Here is a 22,655-nt window from a genome sequence, read left to right as displayed (position 1 = left end):
ATGTCGTTAACACCAAATTGTGCGCCCACCATCTGAAAGTTGCAGCAGAAATTGAGTTTTTGGTGAGTCTGTGGCTTCAGTTTCCTCTTCTTAGTTGACAGGAGTGGTACCCGGTTTCCCCTTTAGCTGCAAGGTTCAACCGGTTTTGCTTTCAGAGAATCTCTTCTGCATACTTTGGTTGCAGTGAGTGGCTATTTCAGATACTGTTGGCTTCCATTTTCCTCTGACATCACCAAGACATTTTTGGCCAGAAACTGCCGCTCACTGAACATTTTCTCTTTTCAAATCTTTCTTTGTAAATTTTAAAGACGGTTGTGCAGGAGAGCAGATGGGCAGTTTTAGGCTTTGTTCAAAGTCCCTTAAATCACATTTCTCCCCTATTCTGATGTTTAGCTTGAACTTCAGGAGGATTGTTTTGAATGTGTTCGAATGCTTAAATGCACTGGGCTAATAAAAGGGCCAGTGGGTGTATGTGCATCAGTAAATGAACACTCTTTAATTTTTAATCTCAGACGATACTCACAAAAAATTTATTTAATTCTCCTCTAAAATATTGAGCTTTCTGTTCCAGTGATGGATATTCCTGTTAAACATAGCCAAAGTTTCACATAATGAGATCACTTTATGTGCAGTGAGCCAAAAGCTTCACAGGTTAAACTGTCTGGTCTCGAAATGATGTCACATATCCTTATTGTAGTGATCTCAGCACATAGCTGAGCACTGCAGTCCCGTCCTGTGAGAGGCAACCAATCAGAACAAAGTTGGTTCAAACAGGGGGAGGAGCCAAAGCAGCTGCAGCAAAGAAGAGTTTAAAACAAATAAGGATATTAAAAATAAATAAATAATACAAAAAAAAAAATGTAAAAAGTAAATATTGAAACTTTACTGTTTTACATTTCAAATCTTTATTTAAACTGTATTAAGCACAACAAATGTAATGTATAACGAATTAAAACATAAACCTGTTAAAACCGCATGATGCCAAATAATTAAAAGGCTCTGAGCACAAGCAGTGCTGTGGTGGTCATCCTGTCACGGTCAGGTCAAATAAATTCAGAGCACCTAGAATCTCTTTGGTCTGGAACATTTTTGGCAAACTGAGAAAGCAGCAAAAAGCGCCAGCTGGACCACAGAAAACGCCGGACCATGTAAAAATTTAGCGTCTTGTCGATGTGCAGTTCAGCCCTTTGACCCGGGTTTGAGGGTGCTGAAAGGCTTGGAGTTCCGAAGCGAGCCAGAAATCTCCTGCAAGAAGCCGGTGAGGTGCAGATCCTTCTCAGACTTCCTTCCGTCAAAGATGACGACAAGCGTAAAGTGCGGCTCTGGCCGCGTCAGGTAGTATGTGCTCTGGACCTTGTCATCATAGAAGTGCACCACTTTGTCCAGAGTGTTGAGTTCAGCGGCGCGGTCTCCCATCATCATGATGACGTTGGGCCAGTGTGTGAGCGGCCGCTCTCCCGATGGCAGTGACACCACAGCGGGGAACTGCTCCACGCCCTTCGGTGCTTCCCGGTACGAGTGCGGGTGGTGGTAGCCGTGACCCTGGAAGCTTTCCGAGCCGCGGTTGTCAAACACAAGCGACACATTGCTGGCATCGTGTTTGCGTATGAAGGTGGAGATCTTGCCGTAGTAGTCCGGGGTGGTGCGGGCCGTCTGCGCCCTCATGTCAGCCGGTACCGTCTGCTTGCTCAGAACTTCGTGAAAGTAGAAGCTGAACTTGGCGAGCAGTGTCGCTTGGAAGCGCTGCAGCCACACATAGAGGTGCGGAGGCTGCACTGCCTTCTGGGACTGACCTCCGAACAGGTGCTTGCGAGTCTCCTTCTGCCGCTGGAACAGCTGACCCCAGGTGAGGAGCTTGGAGTTGGCACCGTGCAGGCTGAGCAGGGCGGGCAGGAAGTGCCACTCGGACAACTGGGCTTGGCAGCGCAGCAGCTGTGTCACTACGTCCACCTCCATCTGGAAGCCCTCCTCCACCCGGCCCACAATGGGATGGTGAAACCTGGAAGAGCAAAAAAGAAAGAGAAGGAGGTGAGGAAGTAAAGAAGGAACCAATCCATCAGTCAGTCATTATTCCTCCTGTTGGGTCTGACATTATTCATCTTTTCCAGGCCTGAAACAAACACACACTGAGGCTCCAGTGAAACAATCACTTCTGAACAGTGCTGACAGACCTGCAAAGGCAAAATGTGAAGAAGTTTTGAGGGTGCCAAAATAAAATCTCTCTGAGGAGACAGAATCCTTTATTTTCTCTTCTGGCCTAATTTGCAGAAACCTCAAAGCAGCTGAGACAAACGTCTCCCCCAGATCTGCTGACAAGGCAGAGAGAGAGAGCAAGCACGTTACAGTTTCTCGCCGGTTCATGGCTGGCTGACCCGTTGACGTGTGGCGCGTCACGCCGCATTCCGCTGCAGCTCCGTCAACAGCTCACTCGCTTTCTGTTCCTGCTGTGGCTGCAGCACGCCACTTTGCTGACACGTCTCTGGGGAAAACACCAGATTCCTGAGCTCAAAGTTTCCCTTCAACAACCTCAATATGTCACTCTCTCCCTTTCTCTCTCGCTCTTTGTTTTTTACACTTGGGTCCAGAAGCTTTTGAATAATGACACAATTTTTGCCAGTGTGCACCACCACAGCAGGTTTTAAATTAAACTATGAAGAAATGATTTAAGTGCTGACTTCCAGCTTTAATTCTAGGACTTTAATTTAAATACTGCATTACCTGTTTAGGAATTACAGACATTTCTATGCACAGTCACCTGGTCTGTGTCAAAATTGTGTCGTTGTCCAAATACTTAACCGTACATGTTTGGGGTTTTTTTAATCTCGCTTTTTTATAATCAACATCAAAGGACCAAACTACCTGGGTCTGGAAGTCTTAGTTGCTACAACTATGTTAGTTGTAGTAGTTTCGAACTGTTCCATGTAACTCTTACATTGCAAAATTAAAAGATTTTCTTCAGTAAAAGTAATCTGTAATCAGATACACACTTGGAGCTGTATTTCTGGAGGACGACCTCGAGCACTGTGACCAGCTCCTCAGAGTTGACATTCTTCTGGCTGCCCAGTGAGTGCATTTTCTCGTACAGGTCAGCCATCTCCATGCGGGCCTGGATGAAGTGGCAGAGCTGCTCTGAAAGGTGCGATAACAGGTCCTCCAGGTAGGAGGCGGAAGAGGAGGAGTTCAACTGGCCGTGGCGCCCCATCATCACCACCTTCCTGAGTTCGTTGTACAGCGAGGTGTAGATGGTGCGGATGGAGTCCTTCCGGCTGAAGAAGGACTGGCCACCTGCAGAGAGAGGGGTGTGTGTCAAGCTACAGAAACACTTAGGTGCTGCAGCGCCACCTGGTGGTGGAAATTAAATTTGGAGTTTTAAATGTTTAATTGAGTACAAAGAATGGACAATAAGAAATCATTGCTTACTTATAATGAAGATGAAAACATAATAAGTCTCAGCTCAGACTGGATTAAAATTCTGACTGAAGCAGCGATAAAAACAGTTGGAGCTGTTGTGAACAAACGTTCTGCAAGGTGTGATGCAGGACATCCATCGAGGACATAAAACAAATTATAAAACCTAAAACTCTGCATGCACAGCACTACATTTAAAAGCTGTTTATTAGGAGCAAAAAAAAAAAAAAAAGATAAATACTTAGAAATGTTTATGTTCACAGCAGGAAAAAGGAGTAAAAACCCTGAAATCACCATTATGGACTGAACCCAGATTTCCCAAAACATTCCCATATTTGACGTTTTAAAGAAGGTGTCATTCTGAAGGAGACCACTCGCATGAAATATTTCACCACAGGTTAAAGGTGAATGCTCAGAACAGACTTGTAGTGATTGCAGTGACCCTTTGCTCTAAGGGGAACCACACAATTCCAACATTCCTTCCACAGCATGAGCGCCACAGGCCATTTTATTATCATGAACTGACATTCATATTTGCAATTGTTCTCCTAAATTTGCTATCATTTCTTACAAATAGATTTTTTCTCCTAGACTTTCGTTTACTTATAAACATGCTCCATTGTCCTGAATTTTTTTCTTACAAATATGCCATTTTCACCTGAAACTTTTTCCCCTCATAGATTTGCGCGTTTTTTAAAAAATCATTTTAATTTCATTTAATGTCAATGAAATCAATTACACATCGACGAATTATTCTACCTTAGTACATGCACAGACCCCATATATACTCCATTTTATCTGCTTTAATCCACCACACCCTCCGTGTTATGGTGGTAGTTATACAGGGGACCACAGCAGCAGAGAAAGCTACCTATTTTCTGTCCCAGGAACGTCATGTTGTGGTACACCTTCTCCGCCGCGGCCAGGTGAGCCAGAGCGGCCAGCAGCGCGCTCCAGATGCTCCCGCTGCTCCTGCTGCCGTCCTTCTCCCGCTCCACGTAGTCCTTTGCTCGGTCGAAGGAAAACATGCCGAGCTGGGCGAAGAAGCTCTCCAGGATGGCCCGCTCCCGGGGAACGGGCCGCAGCTCCTCCACCTCCATGGTTCGCAGATACCCCCGAGCTAACTGTTAGCAACGGGAAGTGTGTGTAAGAAAAAACACCAACTGATAAATAGTGTGGTTAAAAGGCTAATTTTACATACTGATCCCAGGAAACCCATTAAATATAAACGTGAAACAAAGAAATTAAAACACGTCTATTTAAAGCTAACAGGCCAAGTGCAAGACGCCATATTGACTACGCCGGATGTAAACACTACGGAAAGCCGCGGACGTCAATTCATGAAGAACCTCCTAAATTGGGGCGATAGAGGAGGGGGTCTTTTATTCAGCGGCGGATCTAGAGAAATTTTCTTAGGGTGGCATGAGCGTGGCAAAGAAATCAAATGGGGTGGCAAAATCAAAGCCTTTTTTTTCAAACACACATGTAGGTGGTTACATATGGTTAAACTAATTTAAATGCAGTAAGTATACACGTTTTTCATATAAATATAGTCTATAACTTAATTATTATCTGTAGCCCACATAATTACACACTTTAGTTACATAAAACATGTGAGTTTTGATGTTATGTACTGTATAGCCTGTATAATAAATAAATATGTAGCCCAATAAGTATAAAATCCAGAAAGCTACACAACATTGGGCGGTTCATTTACAAACACAAGTCTAACTTAAGTTTCACTGTTTTTTGTTAGAAAACAATCACACTGTTGGATGCTTTAAATTACACAAATTGTCAGAAATCTGCACTGTCATGAACAAAAATTTAAACCTAATTTTCATGATTTGTTGGATTAACCCACTGAGGTCTGAAATACAACCGGCCATTTTTGACTCCTTTTGAGTTTACGTTTGTATTTCACCCTCAGATTGTTTCATTTTATTTTTTTCCCCTTGCCTCGTTTGGTATCTTTTCAGCTCAACTGAATTTAGTTGTTTTTCACTGGCATTAGTATTACTGATCTGAAATCACACAAAGAACTTAAAATCCTAGTTGTATTTTTTTACTGTAAAAAAACCCCCACAGACATGCTGAGTAAATTTTTACAACTTGAAATGCAAATATAATATAATTGTACATTTTGTAAACTATTTAACTATTTATCTAAAAATGCAGCCAATGCACCTGCTGTTTTTTCATTTTGTGTAAGAATTTAAAAATATTACTAAAACTAAAATGAGAGAACAATCAGGTGTCGCACTAAGATGCCCCACAAATGATGTGTGCCAGTAAAAAAAAAAAGTTTCTCCACCAAAAGACAGAACAGCACAGGGATAAACCTGCAGGCCCAACACTTGGCAGGCCTGACAATAGGAGGTGTATCACTCCGCTGGTTTTCTACTTAGTGACAGTGTTTACATTGCAAATGTGCCTTTGTGACATTCATTAGTGCCCTCACTGACACACAAAACAAAACGACTACACAACAGAACAACTACACAAGACAACACAACACACTAAGAATCCACTCCACACTAAACTTCACAAATCTCCCACATCTAAGCTCTCTCTCTCCCTTGCTCTGTCTCGCTGCCGTTACCGTCACTCCTAAAACTTTTCCCTCTTCCTAAACAATCAAATCCCACATGTTGACTTATTTTTTTTAATTGGTCGACATGGTGCATTTTTCCACCAAAAAGAAAGAGGTGGCTTTTTTTCTTTCTTTACTGTTTTCGTGCTGTCCTTAGAAAACGCTTAAAACACGCACACACAAAAACGTGACGACAGTATTTAGTAAAGAGCGTGGCTTATATATATTATCATAACTCTGGATTTACTGGCCTGTAATTAAAATTTAAAAACTTTAAAGTCTGAACTTTCAATGTGGGCTGAAATAGAGAGTCAGCGTGGCTGCACCATGTTGCTATGTCAGCTTACATCAGTCATGTGATTTGGAGGTGCAGCGTGTCTGTGGACCACAGAGGGTTAATAACACTCACCTTCATTCCATTTCCAGAGTGTAACAACCAACCACCTGTTTAAAATCCGAAATTCCCATGGTGTTGTTCAAAATATGCTCTGGCACAATTAAAAGCATGGCTTGCTACTGAAAACAAGAAAAAAGCTGTCCTGCTATGGGCTGAACCATTTGTTAATGGTGCAGGGGAGGAACACTATCCAATATATTCAGTGTTAGCATTTATATTCATTGTTGACTGTAACTACGCTCAAACTGGTAATGCTATCTTATAAACAACACTGTCATATGCAAAACTGGGGTGGCACTTGGGGTGGCAAGGGATCATTTTAGGGTGGCACTTGCCACCCCATGCCACCCTTCTAGATCCACCCCTGCTTTTATTGTTAATTTATTTTCACTGTCTTTAATTTGTTATAAAAATCCAGATTTTTTAAACTCAAATTTCCAAGAAAAAAAGGTCAAATTTACAAAAGTAAACTGACAAATTATTATGAGTTATTAATCCCAGGAGTTCAAATATATAAATTAATATGTAAATTAAATACAACATAACTTTAAGAAGTGAAGTTATATTGTTCTTTGACTTAAAAAAATATTTTCGCCAATATTTTTCCCAGTTTTCCTACACATTACTATTTTTCATCATGTATCCCCTCTAAGTAACAACAGGAATGAACCAAATCCCAGGTTTAGACTTATTTTTCACTTTTATTATTGAAAGCATATTAAAGTTATCTTTTGTGGGGCTGAAACTGTGGAAAACCTCCCAATACTTTATCTACAGTTAATGTTTTTGACACAGTTATTTAACAGAACTGTTTTGTGCTTTTTTGTACTAAATAACACTCTGAATATGTTTTATATTAATTGGTTTTTGTTTTTGTTTCATATATATTGCTGTTATATGTCCTCATTCTTGTTGGCTTTTAACCGGGCCCTGAAATATGTTGCAAGGACTAAAAATAAATGTAAAATTGATGTTGCTATCAGGGGTGTTGGTGAAGATATATAACCTTAATATCACTTAAGCCAGGGGTGTCCAACTCCAGGCCTCAAGGGCAGATGTCCTGCAGGTTTTAGTTGTGTTCTTGATCCAACACAGCTGATTTCAATGGCTAAATTACCTCCTCAGCATGTCTTGAAGTTCTTCACAGGCCTGGTAATGAACTAATCATTTGATTCAGGTGTGTTGACACAGGGTGATATCTAAAACCTGCAGGACACTGGCCCTTGAGGCTTGGAGCGGGACACCCCTGACTAAATCTAAGCACCAATCAAAGGGGATGAAGTTCCTGTAGTTCCTCTAGTGGCCACTTGATGCTGCTTCAAACAGTGAGTCAGTTGCCATAGACTCCAATGTTAACGTGTCCAACTTCCCAGCAGACATAAATATGGTTACAGCCTGATGCAAGAAACAACTTAGGCCTGTCCTAATAGGGTCACTTCCAGTACCAAAAAAGCGGCTTGGCAGTGACTAACCCCATCTTTTATATACAGTCTATGGTTTAAAGTTTGGCTTGCCCATTGATTTCCCTCAGGATTCATTTGCTCCAAGAGTCTTTGGGGATTCATATGTGCTCAAATTGTGGTCATAAATATTTTGTACTTGTAAATCAAATGCATATTTGTGTACTGAGTTTTGTAACCTTGTAAACCAAAATATTTGAAAAATGTTATGTTTCTGCATCTATGTGTTAGTTGAAAGCCACATGCAGCCAGGGAACCCGAGCACAGAGTTTTACATGTAGTTTTTTGCTTTATATCTGTAACCAGACCTTAACAAAAATAATTGTAACTTGTGTAAATACTTTTACAAACACAAATCTTTTTTTACACACACAGAAATTCTCATCTGTAGATGCACAAGCATAACATTTTCACATATTTTGGTTTACAAGGTTACAAAACTCAAATACTCACAAATATACATTTGATTTACAAGTACAAAATATTTATGACCACAATTTGAGCCCATAGGATTCACTAAGCTCCAACATCATGTCATGGTGTTGAAGTCCCTTTCAACAACTACACTTCCCATGGGTCTTGGAAATACAGAATATTATAAGGTCTTTCTCTCTAATTCTCTCTTAAGGCTCTCTCTCTCTCCAGGGGTGGATCTAGCCCCCCTCTTAAAAAGTTACTGCTGCTTCAGTTTCGCACAAACCACATCTCCTCTGATCCTCCTCCGCTCGTCGCTGCTCGGTAGGTGGCATAATCTCTCTTTCCTTCAATAGCTCTCCCCTAGTGTGTGTGTGTTCATAGTTTGATCTCAGTTAATATTTTTGACTGATAGACATTTATGGTGTGTATTCAAAATAAACTACTGATATTAAATCACCACTATGACTGTGTGTGGGTTTAATATTGGAGCATAAGACCAGGCTACAAGAAATTTGAGCTGTAAATTATCCGCAGGTTTGTGCACCTGTGTGAATCAGTGGGAGGAAGATATAATTAAACGAATTCTTGTTTTGAGTATTTAGTCTATTGTAATTTGTTAAAAACATTAAATCATTTTGCTTTATAGTTTTGGATATACACTCTACGGCCACTTTATTAGGTAGACTTTTTCAACTCTTTGGTAACACAAACACAAACATTTATTCAGCCAATCCTGTGGCAGTAACTCGATGCATTTAGATGTGGTCAAGATGACCTGCAGACATTCAGGCTGAATATCAGAATGAGAAAAAACATTATTTTAACTGGGTTGAACGTGGTGTGGTTGTTGGTACCAGATGGGCTGGTCTGAGTATTTCACAAGCTGCTAATCTGGTGGGATTTTCTAACACAACCATGTCTGGGATTTACAGAGGACAGTCCAAAAAAGAGGAAAATATGAAGTAAACTGCAGCTCTGTGGGAGAAAAAGCAACAGTAACTCAAATAACCACTTGTTATAACTAAGGTATGCAGAAGAGCATTGCAAACTCAAACTTTGCACACAGGCTAAAGCAGCAGAAGACCACATTGGGTGCCACTCTTGCCATCTAAAAATAGAAAAGAAAACAAAGGCTACAATTCACACAGCCTCACCAAAACTATGCAATACAAGACTAAAAAATGTTTTGTGGTCTGATGAGTCTCAATTTCTGCTGCTGGCTGAAACTTAAGTAATTATAACAAAACAAAACAAAACAAAAAAAGAGTAATTATAATATACTTTTTTAAAATCCCAAGATTGGTATTTTTTGATACAGAACTTTAACATTATTTAAACGCATTTAAACACACGGGGTAAAAAGATATGAAATTATGTCATATATACTGTTTGATAACAATATTGTAATTAAGTAAAATCAAAATAAATAGAATACAGTAAAAAGGCACACATTTAAATGAAAATATTAAGTAACAAAATCACACGTAATCAAGCAAAAGCAGAAACTTTTTTTTAAGTTTTTAATGCTGGAAAGAAAAAAACTAGTTACTAGTAAAAAGAAGATGGAACAGTTATTCTACATCACTGCTGTGGTGATGCTGTCCCTCTCAGAAATGAGCATAATTGGCACATCTTTTGGTCCTTTCCAGAAAAACCAGGCTGCATCATAAATGGTTTATGGGGTTTTATAAAAATCGAGGTGTGTGAGACACAATCTGTTCTAACCCTGGTATTAAAAGTGTGTAATGTGTACAAACTGCTCCACATTCATTACACAGAAAAGCTTTTAAAATGCTGGCAGATACAGAATCACTTTTATTAGCCTGTACAAATGCAGTGGAACAGAAATACATCTGATCTCAACAATGTGGTAGTTAAAGCTGAGCTGAGCTTCACAGTCAACTATAATTAGACTTTAATTTATGTGCAAATACCTGTGACACAGTGAATATCCCCTGAGCCTCAGACTGACTTTCCATTCGTAGTGGTAAATAGTAAATCACCCCACATAAACCAAAATAAGGACAGAAGAGTTGAAGGTAAACTGACCTTTCTTATCAGCTGTACCTCAGCTGTACCTACGTTCATCATCTGAAAACCATGATCAACAATGTGGAAAGATTTAAGCCTTTCAATCAGTTTGAGTTGGGAAGATTTCACAGAATATTAAGGCCATGTCAGAGGATTACCAGAGTGGGTAGGATTCATCCTCTAGCAACCACGAATCGTCACACAATAAAATGATAATTCGCACAGTAACTACAGAGGTATTTGAAGGGAAAATGATCAAACCGGTGGATAGATACTTCTTGTTATTTGAAGCTTGTGAAATCTCCAACTGTATTCTCAATAGGACATAATTGATTTGACTTAAGTGTGTCAATCTTTGATTTTTCATCAGACACCCGATAAAAAAAATTCTGCTGTGATGCAAGACAAGAACAGAGGTCTCTCTGTGCTCTGCTGTCAGGAAGAGAAGTATTTCCCATGGGATCATAGATTAAAGGCTGCATTTTGAGCGGAGCTTTAAAGCTCTTGAAGATCATTGGAAGCTCAGAAATTCCAAGAAGAATGGCAAGAATGATTATAGATATTATTCTGTTTCATCAAACGGTAGGACATCGCTTTCCATGTAGTCTGTCTGTAAGGGTTATTTACCTGCTGCCTTATGTTTTACTTGAGTCCAGCTTCTTAAAGAGTAAGCTGCAAATCCAAACAAGCAACACTACAAAAACTCGATTACACCAATTTTTGCAGGGTTGCTCCACATGTTTCAAAATCGGTTTCAAGATTTTTCAAACATCCAAAAGACGAACGTCAATGTAATTTTAAGTTCCACGTATGTGTGCACAGTAAAATGCCTTTACATGCCAGGAAAACTAGATATACAAAAGGCATGAACCTCATTGGTCAAATTCCAGAAATATTGCCAAATTATTGTAAGGAGGATCATGAGCACCTCAGCAAGATCTTTAAAAATAACGTTGTGGGTGTTTAATTATCCAAAGTCTTACCAGTCTGAGCTGAGATGGATGACTCTAATGGGGTGCAGCGTTAGTATTTTCTTTTCTTTTTTCATTTTTATACGGGACTCAACTGCCTTAATTTGATTTTTTTTTTTAGTTTAAAACACGAAACCTTTGGAATGTCTTCTGAGTAGACACGAAATTATAAAAGTTTTTAAACCAGAAATATCTTCATAAATATCTTCAATACAGCTATCAATTAAACACAGTTATTAATTGATGAAATATTCCGATTTCGCCTGTGCTTTGTCGTGTTTCTACCTATGCCGACCTATTTAAAAAAACAAAAACAAAACCCTAAAACAAACAAAAAACAAAAAAAGAGCTGTAATTTGGGTTACTGTCCCTTTAAGAACTCAGTGGCTGGCTGCCGGAAGTGGGTCCGTCGTGTTTTCTCCCTCCGGCAGGTGTTTTAGCCTGGAAGCTTCAGCTGAGCTTCTGAATTCCGTTTGGTTTCACTGCTAAAATCTTTTTCTCTTTAATTATATTTGTAAGAAACACTACTGTTAGTTGTTCCACTTAAAATATAGAAAGCTAACCTTCTCGTTAAAGTAGGGCGTGTAACCGACAAGTCGTGATGGCTCAGGAGATAAACGGTGAGTTTATATATGTATTTTTTAAAAAAGTTTTTTAAGTACCGCTTAAATATATTCCCATGTACCAAACTGACACTTCAGCCCGGTGTTTGATATTATTTTAGAGTGTTATTCTGCTTTGAGAACACTTAGTTCTCATATTTAGGTGTATAATTTCAATGTTAGGGAGGTCTGATGGCGCTTTGTTTTGGTTCCGCTCTCCTCATGACTCTCTTCATGGCAAATTAAGAGAGTGGTTCTCAGGCAGTTCATTTAAACAGAGCAGAGGGAGGATGAGTACAGGCTAGCCTGAGGTCAGCCAGTGCCAGGGGAGAGTCAGGAGGTTTGAAATGAGGCGGCATAAGGGTGTTACCTGAGAGGTGTACCAAGCTGGGCTCTCTGCTTCAGGCTCCAGGAGGCGAGTTTTACATGTCATGTGACTCTTTCTGCACAACATGATTCCTATAAGTGCCACCTATTCCAAGGAATGGTATTTTTTTTAACTAGCATATTTTATTATATGTAACTTCAAGGTGCTTAATACAGAAAATAACAAACCTTAATGCTGTGTAGTTTTACAATGCAAGCAAAATACAGCAAAATAAAGCATAAAAAGAAGTTTAGGCTGTATTAGGGTTATATTTTCTGCTCTGAGGCACTGTTATGAAGGAGAAATGAAAGTCTAGGCAAAATGAGAACTTTTACTTTGTTATTAAACATGTTCTGACCAACTTGAAGTAGCAGTATCGTTTTCTTACAGCAGCAGAAACTATCTAACAAACACTGACGTGACTCTGTCCTCCTGTCCTGCAGCACGGGCCGTCCCTCAGCATGGACACTGAAAATGACATCTTGATGAAGGAGTCCATCAACATGATGATTGACATGATCGTGCTGTGTGCCACTTTGGCACTCTCTCTCTTCTTCTGGATCCTCTCCCTCACGATGAGCACGTTCTACGGTGAGCTGTCCGCCTGGGAATGTTTTCACTTTAAGGGTTTTCTTTTCCTTAAAACTGCCTTCAAACAGGAAGTTAATCCATTAAATCATGTGCCCCTCCATGTGCCCTGAATACCTTTCACACTAACTTTGATTTTTTTTTTTTTCTCCTGAAGTGGGTTAAAAGCTGAACAGACCTCAGTACCATTTTTCACAGTCATGCATGGACAGAGAGAGCGTGGCAATGAGGACACGAGGCGTATGTTGAAAGACAAACTTGACAGCTGTCAGGAAGAAACTCAGTTCCTTGTATGTGTGCACATACTTGGTGAATAAAAATGAGTCAGGGTCTCTGGTCTTTCTTTTGAGCAACATTATAAGTAAAGTTTGGGTTTCGTGCTGTTACTCAAATGTTTGTGATTGAGCATTTGTTTGTGCTTCAAGCATTAGATTTTCAGAATCAGAATCAGAAACTTTATTGTCATTGTCACGAGAACAACGAAATGAAGAATGGTCCCCGATCATTGCATCATCCCTAGCAATATCAAAATATAAATAAAACAATAAAATTCAATAAATAAAATAGATAGAATACTTAAAATACTAATAAGATATAACAGTAAAACATTCACATACATTCCCACACACATGCTTCAGACCGTGCATAGATTAACACAAGAGTGGCGTGATGGACATTTTTTTGTAGTATTCAGATGTGTTATTGCAGTTGGATAACAGCTGTGTTTGAGTCTATTAGTCCTTGCTCTGATTGCCCTGTACCGTCTGCCTGAGGGCAACAGTTCAAACAGGGAGTGGCCAGGATGTGAGGTGTCTTTTATGATGTTTTGGGCCTTTTTAAAACAGTGGGCGTTGTGTAGAACTTCCAGTGTGGGGAGAGGGCAGCCAGTGATCTTTTGGGCGGTGTTAATGATCCCCTGGAGTGCTTTCCTCTGAGCCCCTGTGCAGCTAGTGTACCAAATACATATGCAGTAAGTTAGAACACTCTCAATGGTGGCTCTGTAGAAGGACACCAGCAGTCTCTGTGTGATGTTATTCCTCCTGAGAATTCTCAGGAAGTACAGTCTCTGTTGGGCCTTTTTCAGCAGCTCGGAGGTGTTCACACTCCAGGAAAGGTTCTCCTCTATATTGACTCCCAGGAAGCGGAAGCTTGCCACCCTTTCTACACAGTCCCCATTTATGAATAGTGGTTGGATCTCTGCCTTTTTCCTTCTGAAGTCTATTATGAGTTCTTTGGTTTTTGAAGTGTTGAGGAGGAGGTTATTGGCCTTACACCATGACGTCAGCTGCTCCACCTCGTCTCTACGTAGACTCGTCTCCCTTGGAAATGAGCCCCACCACTGTGGTGTCATCTGCAAATTTCACAAAGATGTTGCTGTGGTGGCGAGGAGTGCAGTCGTGTGTGTGTGTAGAGAGAGTAGAGCAGTGGACTGAGCACACAGCCCTGGGGTGAGCCAGTGCTGAGACTCAGGGCTGAGGATGTGTGATGGCCAACTCTGACTCTCTGTCTACGGCCCGAGAGGAAGCTGTTGATCCACATGCAGGTGCTGTATGGAAGCCCCAGGTCTTGTAGCTTGGCCACCAGCTTCACAAATGACGAGAGATGTTACAGCATTTCCACCAAGATTTTCCTCCCCTCTTCTGCCTCCTTCTTCTCCTTCTTATACTACTTCCTCCCCCTTCTCCTCCATCTTCATCATCCTTTGTCCAATATCCTCCATCACTCCTAAGCTGTCCGTCATATCATTTCTAAGCTTCTCCTCCTGCTCACTCCCAGTGAAAATCTGAAGACCCCCACCTTGGCCTCCAGTCTTTCTCTCAGTACCACCGTCCCCACACAAAAAATCACAGTGGGTCTCACTACCATCTTGTAAATCTTCTGCACTCATCTCCACCTGCTGCACCTGCCACATTTAAATTATTTCAACAGCTTACATTATCGAAGCACATCAGCTCATTTCACGTCTCTCCGGTTTTATTTTGAAATCATCATCATCAGATAGATTTCCCTTCTACAGCTGTCCCTACTGAAATCAGTCCCTGCATGGTTTTAAATTAAGACACAGTTACTGGATTGTTACACTTTGAGTGACCTGACACTGTTGTTGGAGTTGATCACCTCCAAAGCCCACAATGAGCCAGAAAAAGCCAGAATAACATGCAGCAGCTGCAGTTTAATCAGTTATATTTTAAAAAAAAGTGCATCTCATTTCTTTTTAATATTTAAATAAAAACTTTTTTTTATTTAAAAATAAAAACAGATCTTTACATGCTTCAGTAAATCCTTCAAACGATCAGTCGGGTGGAGAGGTGCTGATGGTAGTCTTGGTGTGTGTGTTTGTTTTCAGGCACGCTGCAGCCTGTGTCGCCGTGGCGTTGGTTGTTCTCCATCTTGGTACCCCTCACGGTGACGATGCGAGCGCTGAAGAGACGCAGTCTGGACCGATCGGGAGCGCTGGCCGGTGAGTATTTGTCATCACCTTTACCCACCTGCGTGATGTCGTTTTGGCTTCCTGGGTCGCTGCTTAGCCGTTATGAAGTCATTTCGAGTGAACATTAGAAGAGTTGTGATGTTTGGTGTGTGTCTACACTGCGTTAAGTTGCTTCATTGTGATTGGTTAATAAAGTGGTGGGTGAGCGTGTTTTGGTTAGTTTTTTTTTTTTAAAGGGGGATATTCTATGACCTTTTAAAATAAAGAGGATTCTCCAATACTTACATATTTTCCAAGAAGAGGCACATTTTAAAAAATCCAAACCATTTTTCAGTTTCAGATAACACGCCAAGCTCTTCAGGCTGCTGCTTTTGCCTGTTTTCTTGGTATTATATGACGCAAGCGATGCATTTAAAACCAAGGACTGTAATGCATTTCCAGCTCTCTCACCAGAAAACAACTAGACCTCTTACTACGAATCTGCAGATGACGCACAGATCTCGTCATGTGACCCATTAAACTGAAGTCATGTTGGTCACAGAAGACTTGTTCTCATATGCTTGAGTTAAAGAGCAGAAAACTGGATTTCTGGCCACAGTCATGGACTTTAAAGATCTAAAACTCATAATCCACATTAATGTTGTCACAAAATCGCCCCATGAACGGACTCAATTCTCACATTAGACACCTTTTCATTCCTGAATCGGTACTTGTAATGTAAACCAGAGCCTGAATTCGATAAAGTTGTGAAAATATGTGTAACAGACAAGCAGAGGGAATTTTTCCACACGTCTCACGTTGCTGTCTTTAGTTTGAAATATTCAGCTTACTGCTGATATCTTCCATTTGATGTTTATTTTGTGGAATTTGTTTACAGTTCTGTGAAAAAGCATTTGCTCCCATCATTCATTCAGGATTTTCTGGTATAGAGCAGATTTCATGGCTCCATTAAGCAACCTAAAGCCTCAAACCATCACACCACAACCACTACGTTTGACTGTTGGTATGATATTATTTTGATGAAATCTTGCATTAGCATCTACAGAATGCTTTCAACAAACTCTCGGGTATCATCCAGATTTTTTTTTTCCCCAAATATGAGCCGAGCCTTTGTGTTCTTTTAGCTCAGCACTGCTTTTCTCCTCGAACTCTCCTACTGTTGCCATTTTTTGCCCAATCCCTTTCTTATTGTTGAATCACGAACTGTGACCTTGCAGTTCTTTAGATGTTGCTCTGGGTTCTTTGATGGGTCGTTGATGACCTCTTGGAGTAATTTTGGTTAGCCAATCTCTCCTGGGAAGAATCACAGAGGTTCACTAGAGTGCCAAAGCCTTAGAAATGTCTTTGTAACCCTTTCCAGACTGATTGAAATCAATGACTTTGTTTCTCAGCTGTTTCTTTAGATTCTGGCATGATGTGTTGGTTCTATTTGAGATATTTCTTCATTCAGCAGGTCAGGCAGTGAAATTGAACTCGGTAGTTAATTACAAATAATTCATGAGTTACTTTTTGACATGGGCCAGGTACGTTTGGTTGACTGTTTCCCTTAATAAATGAAATCATAATTTAAAAAGTAGATATTGAACTTGTTCAGGTTATCTTTCTCTGATATTAAAATTTGTTTGATCCAAAACATTTAAATATAACTAATATGCCAAAAAATTAAGAAATCAGGAAGGGGACAGTTACTTTTTCACAGCACTGTAAGTTTTCACATGTGAAGTGACAGTCATTAAATTCTTGAAGTTTTCCTTGAGAGTTTTGATTTTTGCTTTTTATGGATTTGACATTCAAGCAACTTAAAGAAGTCCAGACGCTTTTCTTTGCAAGCTCCTTTGAGCCACAAAAGACCTCACAATTCTGAAAACTGAGTCACGAGGCTGCTGCCTGAAGTCGAGGCAATTATGAAAAGAACTGATACTGATCTGATTTATTACACTGCTGAATGATGCCTCTGTGACGCTCAGGCGATCTACAGTATATGAAGAAGGGAGGTGATTTTTCTGCCTTCCAGGAAACGCAAAATGAAACTATCTTTATGGGGTGTTTTTTTGTTTTGTTTTGTTTTTTTTTTGTTTTGTTTTTTTTTTGTTTTGTTTTTTTTTTGTAAAGCTTGACATCTTCAGCTGGGTTTGTTCTTTTTAAACATTTGGCAACAGAACGGCACGCTCTGAATGACTGGTGAGCTTGCGCTAACATGCGTTTCTGTGCCCTCAGCCCTCCTGGTGGGGTTTGTGTTGACGATGGCAAACTATAGCTTCTTCTCCACTCTGCTGGCCTTCTTCATCACCTCCTCCAGACTGACCCGCTGGGGAGGAGCGCAGAAGAAGAAGATCGACGCCGAGTACAAAGAAGGTGAGAGACGTAAAGGCCTCACAGGTGCTGCAGAGACTGGTGGAAGCTCTGTGACACAGTGAGGAGGCGGAGCCACAGAGAGAATGAGAGATGAAAACACTTTTGATGTCTTACTCAAACTAGCAGCACAAAGCATCCGACCATTAGCTTGTGGGTGAAGTAAAGCGTCCATCAGCAGCTCCACTGACTGAAACGGAGCTGAAGCTGTGCATGCACTTGTGTTTGTAAGAAACCAAATTTAAAGCTGATAACAAACTTTGCTGCCATCCTCAACAATTCTAACAGACACACCTGTAACATGCACAGGTGTGTCTAAGCGAGGGAACAGCATTTTGTTGGTTTTTTTTAGGGTTTTTTTAGTTTATTTAACAAAAAGTTAATATGTGCGTAATTACTGTGTTTAAAAAATAAATAAAAAAATTCTAACTAAATGATGCATTCTCATAAACTTACAATCAGCTCTGTGTTTTATCTTTTGAGAAGGGATCCCCTTTCCCCAAACTGAAACAAAGAGGTAACAGACATCACAGTCATCTTAATAAAATATCATCTTCTTCCTCCTCACCTTAAGCCTCGTCTCCTGAACTGAAGTCAGGGCTCTAAAACACGAAAACATACGTAAAATAGCTAATTTATGTCCGATATTCTCACAATTACTTATCGTCAACAGATCAGACATGAGATGGATAAACAACAACAGCAGCTAGTTATAGGCTAAGATAAGTTTTCCAGCCTCTCCCAGAGTAAATAAAGGCAGATGCTTCTTACCCGGCATTCACAGCTGAGGTAAACGGTGAACTGACGTATTTCACTGTCGGGGGAAAGGGTCACTTTGCCGTCAGAGTACACTGACAGCAAATCAGGAAGTGTGTTCACAAACAACAGTAGAAACGTGCACTCCGGTCACAGCTTTTATGGAGTACAGTCTAACTTTAATACTCGGATCTCTTGTAGCTGGCCAAAATGCGTTTGTCCAGCAGCCACCATAGCTAGGATCTCTATTTAATTGGGAGGGGTTAGGAAATAGACCTCTGTTGACCATAATCTGTAATCTGCTGGCATCTAGTGGTGAAAATGTAACTTTAAATTTAATTATTTTGCATATTAAGTTTATTCATATGAAATTTAAATAAACTAATAACATATTTTACATTATTATACTAAATATGTTTATTTATTGCTTTTTTAATGGGCCAATGTGACGAGTTTGTTTTTTAAATGATCTGTGGCTGAGAAAAAAAAACGAAGCATCTGATTAGTGACTCCCCTTGACCCACCGCCTTTTACCTGGGCTGCTTAAACAGTTGTCCTGGAACAGTTTGAATTAAATGTGAATTACTTGTTTTTAGGAGGTCAGAGGAATTGGGTTCAGGTTTTCTGCAATGGAGGTGTTCCCACTGAGCTGGCGCTGCTCTACATGATCGAGGTAAACTGAGAAGCACAGGAAATAAGCTGCTCTGTGTGAGTGTAATGTTAGTAAAGTTATTCATTTCCTGCTCGTGCTTCAGGTGGGTCCAGGTGAGATCCCCATCGATTTCAATAAGCAGTACTCTGCCTCCTGGATGTGCCTCTCCCTACTGGGCGCGCTCGCATGCAGTACCGGGGACACCTGGGCATCTGAGGTGGGGCCAGTCCTCAGCCTATCAAAGCCGAGACTCATAACCACTTGGAAGGAAGTCCCCACAGGTGAGGAGCCAGTAAGAGGGTGGGGTAATGATGTGAATGTTCCACTTTGTGTTAAAGAGGGGAAAAGTCCCACAGCACAGTTCAGATCAGACTGGGTTTTTTTAAAGTTGTGAAGCTCAGGACTCCTGAGAATTGACTCTTTTCCATGAAGCCAAACACACAGATTAGATTTTCACAACCATTCATCAGGACGAGGAGGCGTGATTGTGAGCTTCATTAATAATGTGACTTGTCACATTGATTTATCTGAAGAGAGTCCACAGATGAACACTTCTTTTCATGCTGTGTGGCATCTCATTAAAAGGCTGTAGGTACAGAAGATCAGCAGTAAACAAAACATGAAATCATTTTTTTAGATTTCAGTTGACCTAATCATGCATCCTTTTGCGCTGAAAATCATTTTTAGATAAGTTGCCTCATTTTTCTGGGGCTTTTTTTCCCTGCAGGAACAAACGGAGGCGTTACTCCCATAGGATTGGTTGCCAGCTTCCTCGGTGGGGCAGCAGTGGGTGTGGCTTACTTTGTGACGCAGTTGCTAACAGTCAGCGACCTCCACCTGGCCGACCCCCAGTGGCCGATCGTCGTGTACGGCGGCGTGGCCGGCCTGCTCGGGTCCATGCTGGACTCTTTCCTGGGGGCGCACATGCAGTACTCAGGTGGGTTTGAGCCAGATCTCATGTGAATGTTGTTAAGTGTTTGCATACGTAGAGAAACTTCCTGATCTGCCACACAGCCTCGGATTCTGTCTCGCAAACCCAGATGTGTCAGACAGATTCAGATGTCGCGTTCATACTTTGAACCTTTAAAATGTTGTTTGACATCATTTACTGACTGAATCTCAATCCGGGCTCACATTTCAATATGAAATGTAATCAGATTACAACCAGCCTCTTTTAAAAATGCCCTTAAAATCCATTTAGTTCCATTTCAGCCTCATCTTCACTCAATTGTTCCAATAATCTCCAAGATCCAGCTGCAACAGATGTTTTTCATCAGTGTGATCAGTTACAACATGATCAATGATTGATCAGTGTCTGAAGCTTTACACAGATCAGTTTGATTTAAACACCAATTCTCAGCAACGTACAGCAAATGTTTGCAGTCTGACTGCTGAGTTACAGAGATGAGATTAAAGTTCAGTTTGAGCTGATTATAAATCAGATGTAAGGATTTTTCCTTTCCGCTGTTGCCAAAGTGCCTGCTCATATGGTGTCGTCTGATTGTTGGGTTTTTACCTCACAATGTGAAGCTCCTCGATGATTTGCTGCTGTAAAAAATAAGATTGAACTGAATCTGATGCTGAAGCTTGACGTTCATACGGAGATCAGAGGAAGCAGGAGAACAGTGAGTGGCTTCCTTTTAGAGTATTAAACATGCCCAGTTAGAGTGAAGTTCTGCAGTTTCTTTCCCTATAATAGTGAAGTTGAACCATTGAACTCAGCGGCCCTCAGAGATCAAGCAGCTTTTACTTCAAATCCCAGCTCATGGAGTTCAAACTTATTTCACTAAAAATTAAACAGAATTAAAACATAGCTTCAGAGGGGCTCTCCTAAACCTCAGTCCCTGTTTAGCTTGACTGAAACAAGTAAACCGCATCTGCAGACTAATAAAAAATTTAAAAAAAAAAAAAGAAAAGAAAGAGTTTAATTTTTTGGTAACGTTTTCTGCAGCTGGGATTTCCTTTCGTGCAGTGACACGCAGAGATTTTCTGACTTTTCTCCTGTGTCCCCTCAGGCTTTGACGCGAGCATCGGGAAGGTGGTGAGCTACAGCTCCGCCACCACCCAGTGGATCTGCGGGAAACCCATCTTAGACAACAACGCAGTCAACCTGTTCTCCTCCGTCCTCATCGCGCTCATCCTGCCGGGGCTGGCCTGGGGTGCGTGGCCTCGATAGACTGACACTAAAAAGCACAGTTCACAGTTGTCTGCCTGTTTTATGACCTGCTGGCTGCCTGAATTAGTGTTATTCAAACATTGACTAAACATCTGAGACCAACATCATTTTTTTTTTTTTTTTTTTTTTTTAAACAAAACAAAAAAAGACAGGTTTTAATAACTGAGCCACACCTGCACCATCAGCTCAAAGCCACTGTGTTTTTAAACATGACATGTTCAGGAGGCCATGGATGTATTAAACTTCACTGCCAACCCCTCAGTCTGGATGTGACTGATTTGTTTTAGATGAGATGACGTTTCTGCCATTTAGTGAAAAAAATAAAATAAAATCAGGAAATGAAACTGGTGTAATTTTGACGTAAACAAAGAAAACTGGCAGCAGGGTGGAAGGTTGGTGACGGTGTCTGCAGAGCTGTGATTAGATGAATATGAACACAGCAGCAGAGGGAAGATGGAGCATTAAGGTTAAACTGCTCTCAAAAGTTCAGGTTGAGGATCCGCGGTGGGCGGAGACATGAGGGTACGTTTGAGGAGGCAAGGTCGGTCGTTAATATGCAGCCGTGTAAAAGTTCAGTCGAAGAAGAGAAAATGTGGAGGAGTCCACGGATCATTTTCAGAGGTATTACTGTTTTTATTTCAGTGTCTGAGAGAGAAGGCACTAAACCAAACCGGGAGAGTGACATTGACTATGAACAGGTGAGAGAGAGAGAGACGTCAGGATTAAATTAATATATATATAAAGTTTACAGAACAGCAGGTGCGCGTGCACGCACACACACACACACACACACACACACACACAGCTTATTATCTACACGAGTCCTGATTGGTCACACGGAGCTCGCTGCAGAGCGCCCTGTTTCACAGCAGGATATGTTAATGTCCAGCAACAAAACAAAAACCCTCAGAAACTCAAAGAGCCGACATCAAGTCCTTCCTCCTGCAGATACATGTTCGATTATTTCTGCAGCTTTTTTCTGTAAGTAAAAAGCAAAAACACTGTATCCCACTCTGCCATCATCGAGACCTCTAAATTAACTCAAAATACAAGCTTATTCAAAGTTTACTAAATAATAACAACTTGACCTTTTTTCCCCTCTCTGAAAATATATGATAGACTCGCCAACAGTGGAGGAAAGTGTATTGTAGCAAAGCTATAATTACTTTAACTCAAAATTTGACATTTCTCAGACTTTTCAGACCCAAAAAACCCCAAGAAGCCCCAAAATTTGGTGATTAAAGAGCTCAATAACTTGATGTAAAGTCTGGAAAACAGTTTTAAGTTGTTTGAAAATAAAAAAACATTCTGAGAGCAGAATTTCAATGGAGAAAAATCAAAGTGCTAAGAGTGAGTCAACTTAGTGTTTCACATGAGGAAAAAAAACTGTAATTTTTGATATATGAATAATGAAAGATTGACAAGAATAAGTAAAAATACTCAAATTCATGTTA

At 40.6% G+C, this 22,655-nt stretch overlaps 2 protein-coding genes across 3 annotated transcripts; one reads left to right on the top strand and one right to left on the bottom strand.

The window, feature by feature from the left end:
- Positions 1-888: 888 nt before the first annotated feature.
- On the bottom strand, positions 889-4,759 carry kics2 (KICSTOR subunit 2). Its single transcript, XM_026147999.2, has 3 exons — positions 4,280-4,759; positions 2,988-3,285; positions 889-1,999 (listed from the first exon to the last, which is right to left on the bottom strand). The coding sequence occupies exons 1-3, from the start codon at positions 4,506-4,508 to the stop codon at positions 1,180-1,182; spliced, it is 1,347 nt and encodes a 448-aa protein (XP_026003784.1). The 5' UTR covers positions 4,509-4,759; the 3' UTR covers positions 889-1,179.
- Positions 4,760-10,676: 5,917 nt separating this feature from the next.
- tmem19 (transmembrane protein 19) lies at positions 10,677-21,462 on the top strand. 2 transcript variants are annotated; one of them, XM_026146568.2, is made up of 8 exons: positions 10,677-10,888; positions 12,690-12,837; positions 15,182-15,295; positions 17,483-17,620; positions 18,970-19,046; positions 19,129-19,306; positions 19,753-19,962; positions 21,041-21,462. In XM_026146568.2, exons 1-8 carry the CDS (start codon positions 10,847-10,849, stop codon positions 21,199-21,201), a joined length of 1,068 nt encoding a protein of 355 aa, XP_026002353.1. In that variant the 5' UTR covers positions 10,677-10,846; the 3' UTR covers positions 21,202-21,462. The 2 variants fall into 2 exon arrangements, with proteins under 2 accessions (XP_026002353.1, XP_026002354.1); XM_026146569.2 differs by lacking the exon at positions 10,677-10,888 and adding an exon at positions 11,660-11,897.
- The last annotated feature ends 1,193 nt before the right edge of the window (positions 21,463-22,655 follow it).

The sequence above is a fragment of the Astatotilapia calliptera genome, chromosome 17 (assembly GCF_964374335.1).
Source record: "Astatotilapia calliptera chromosome 17, fAstCal68.1, whole genome shotgun sequence".
In the NCBI taxonomy this organism is placed as follows: Eukaryota; Metazoa; Chordata; class Actinopteri; order Cichliformes; family Cichlidae; genus Astatotilapia; species Astatotilapia calliptera.
This window is presented reverse-complemented; position numbering and strand designations above follow the sequence as displayed.

Excerpts from the sequence above, each read along its gene's own strand:
- kics2 (XM_026147999.2), bottom strand. The coding sequence starts at position 4,508 with ATGGAGGTGGAGGAGCTGCGGCCCGTTCCCCGGGAGCGGGCCATCCTG. Across the intron at positions 3,286-4,279 it reads GTTCCTGGGACAGAAAATAG|GTGGCCAGTCCTTCTTCAGC; the intron begins GTAGCTTTCTCT and ends CTCTCTCTGCAG. Across the intron at positions 2,000-2,987 it reads CTCCAGAAATACAGCTCCAA|GTTTCACCATCCCATTGTGG; the intron begins GTGTGTATCTGA and ends TTGCTCTTCCAG.
- tmem19 (XM_026146568.2), top strand. The coding sequence starts at position 10,847 with ATGGCAAGAATGATTATAGATATTATTCTGTTTCATCAAACG. Across the intron at positions 15,296-17,482 it reads CCGATCGGGAGCGCTGGCCG|CCCTCCTGGTGGGGTTTGTG; the intron begins GTGAGTATTTGT and ends CTGTGCCCTCAG. Across the intron at positions 19,963-21,040 it reads GGCGCACATGCAGTACTCAG|GCTTTGACGCGAGCATCGGG; the intron begins GTGGGTTTGAGC and ends GTGTCCCCTCAG.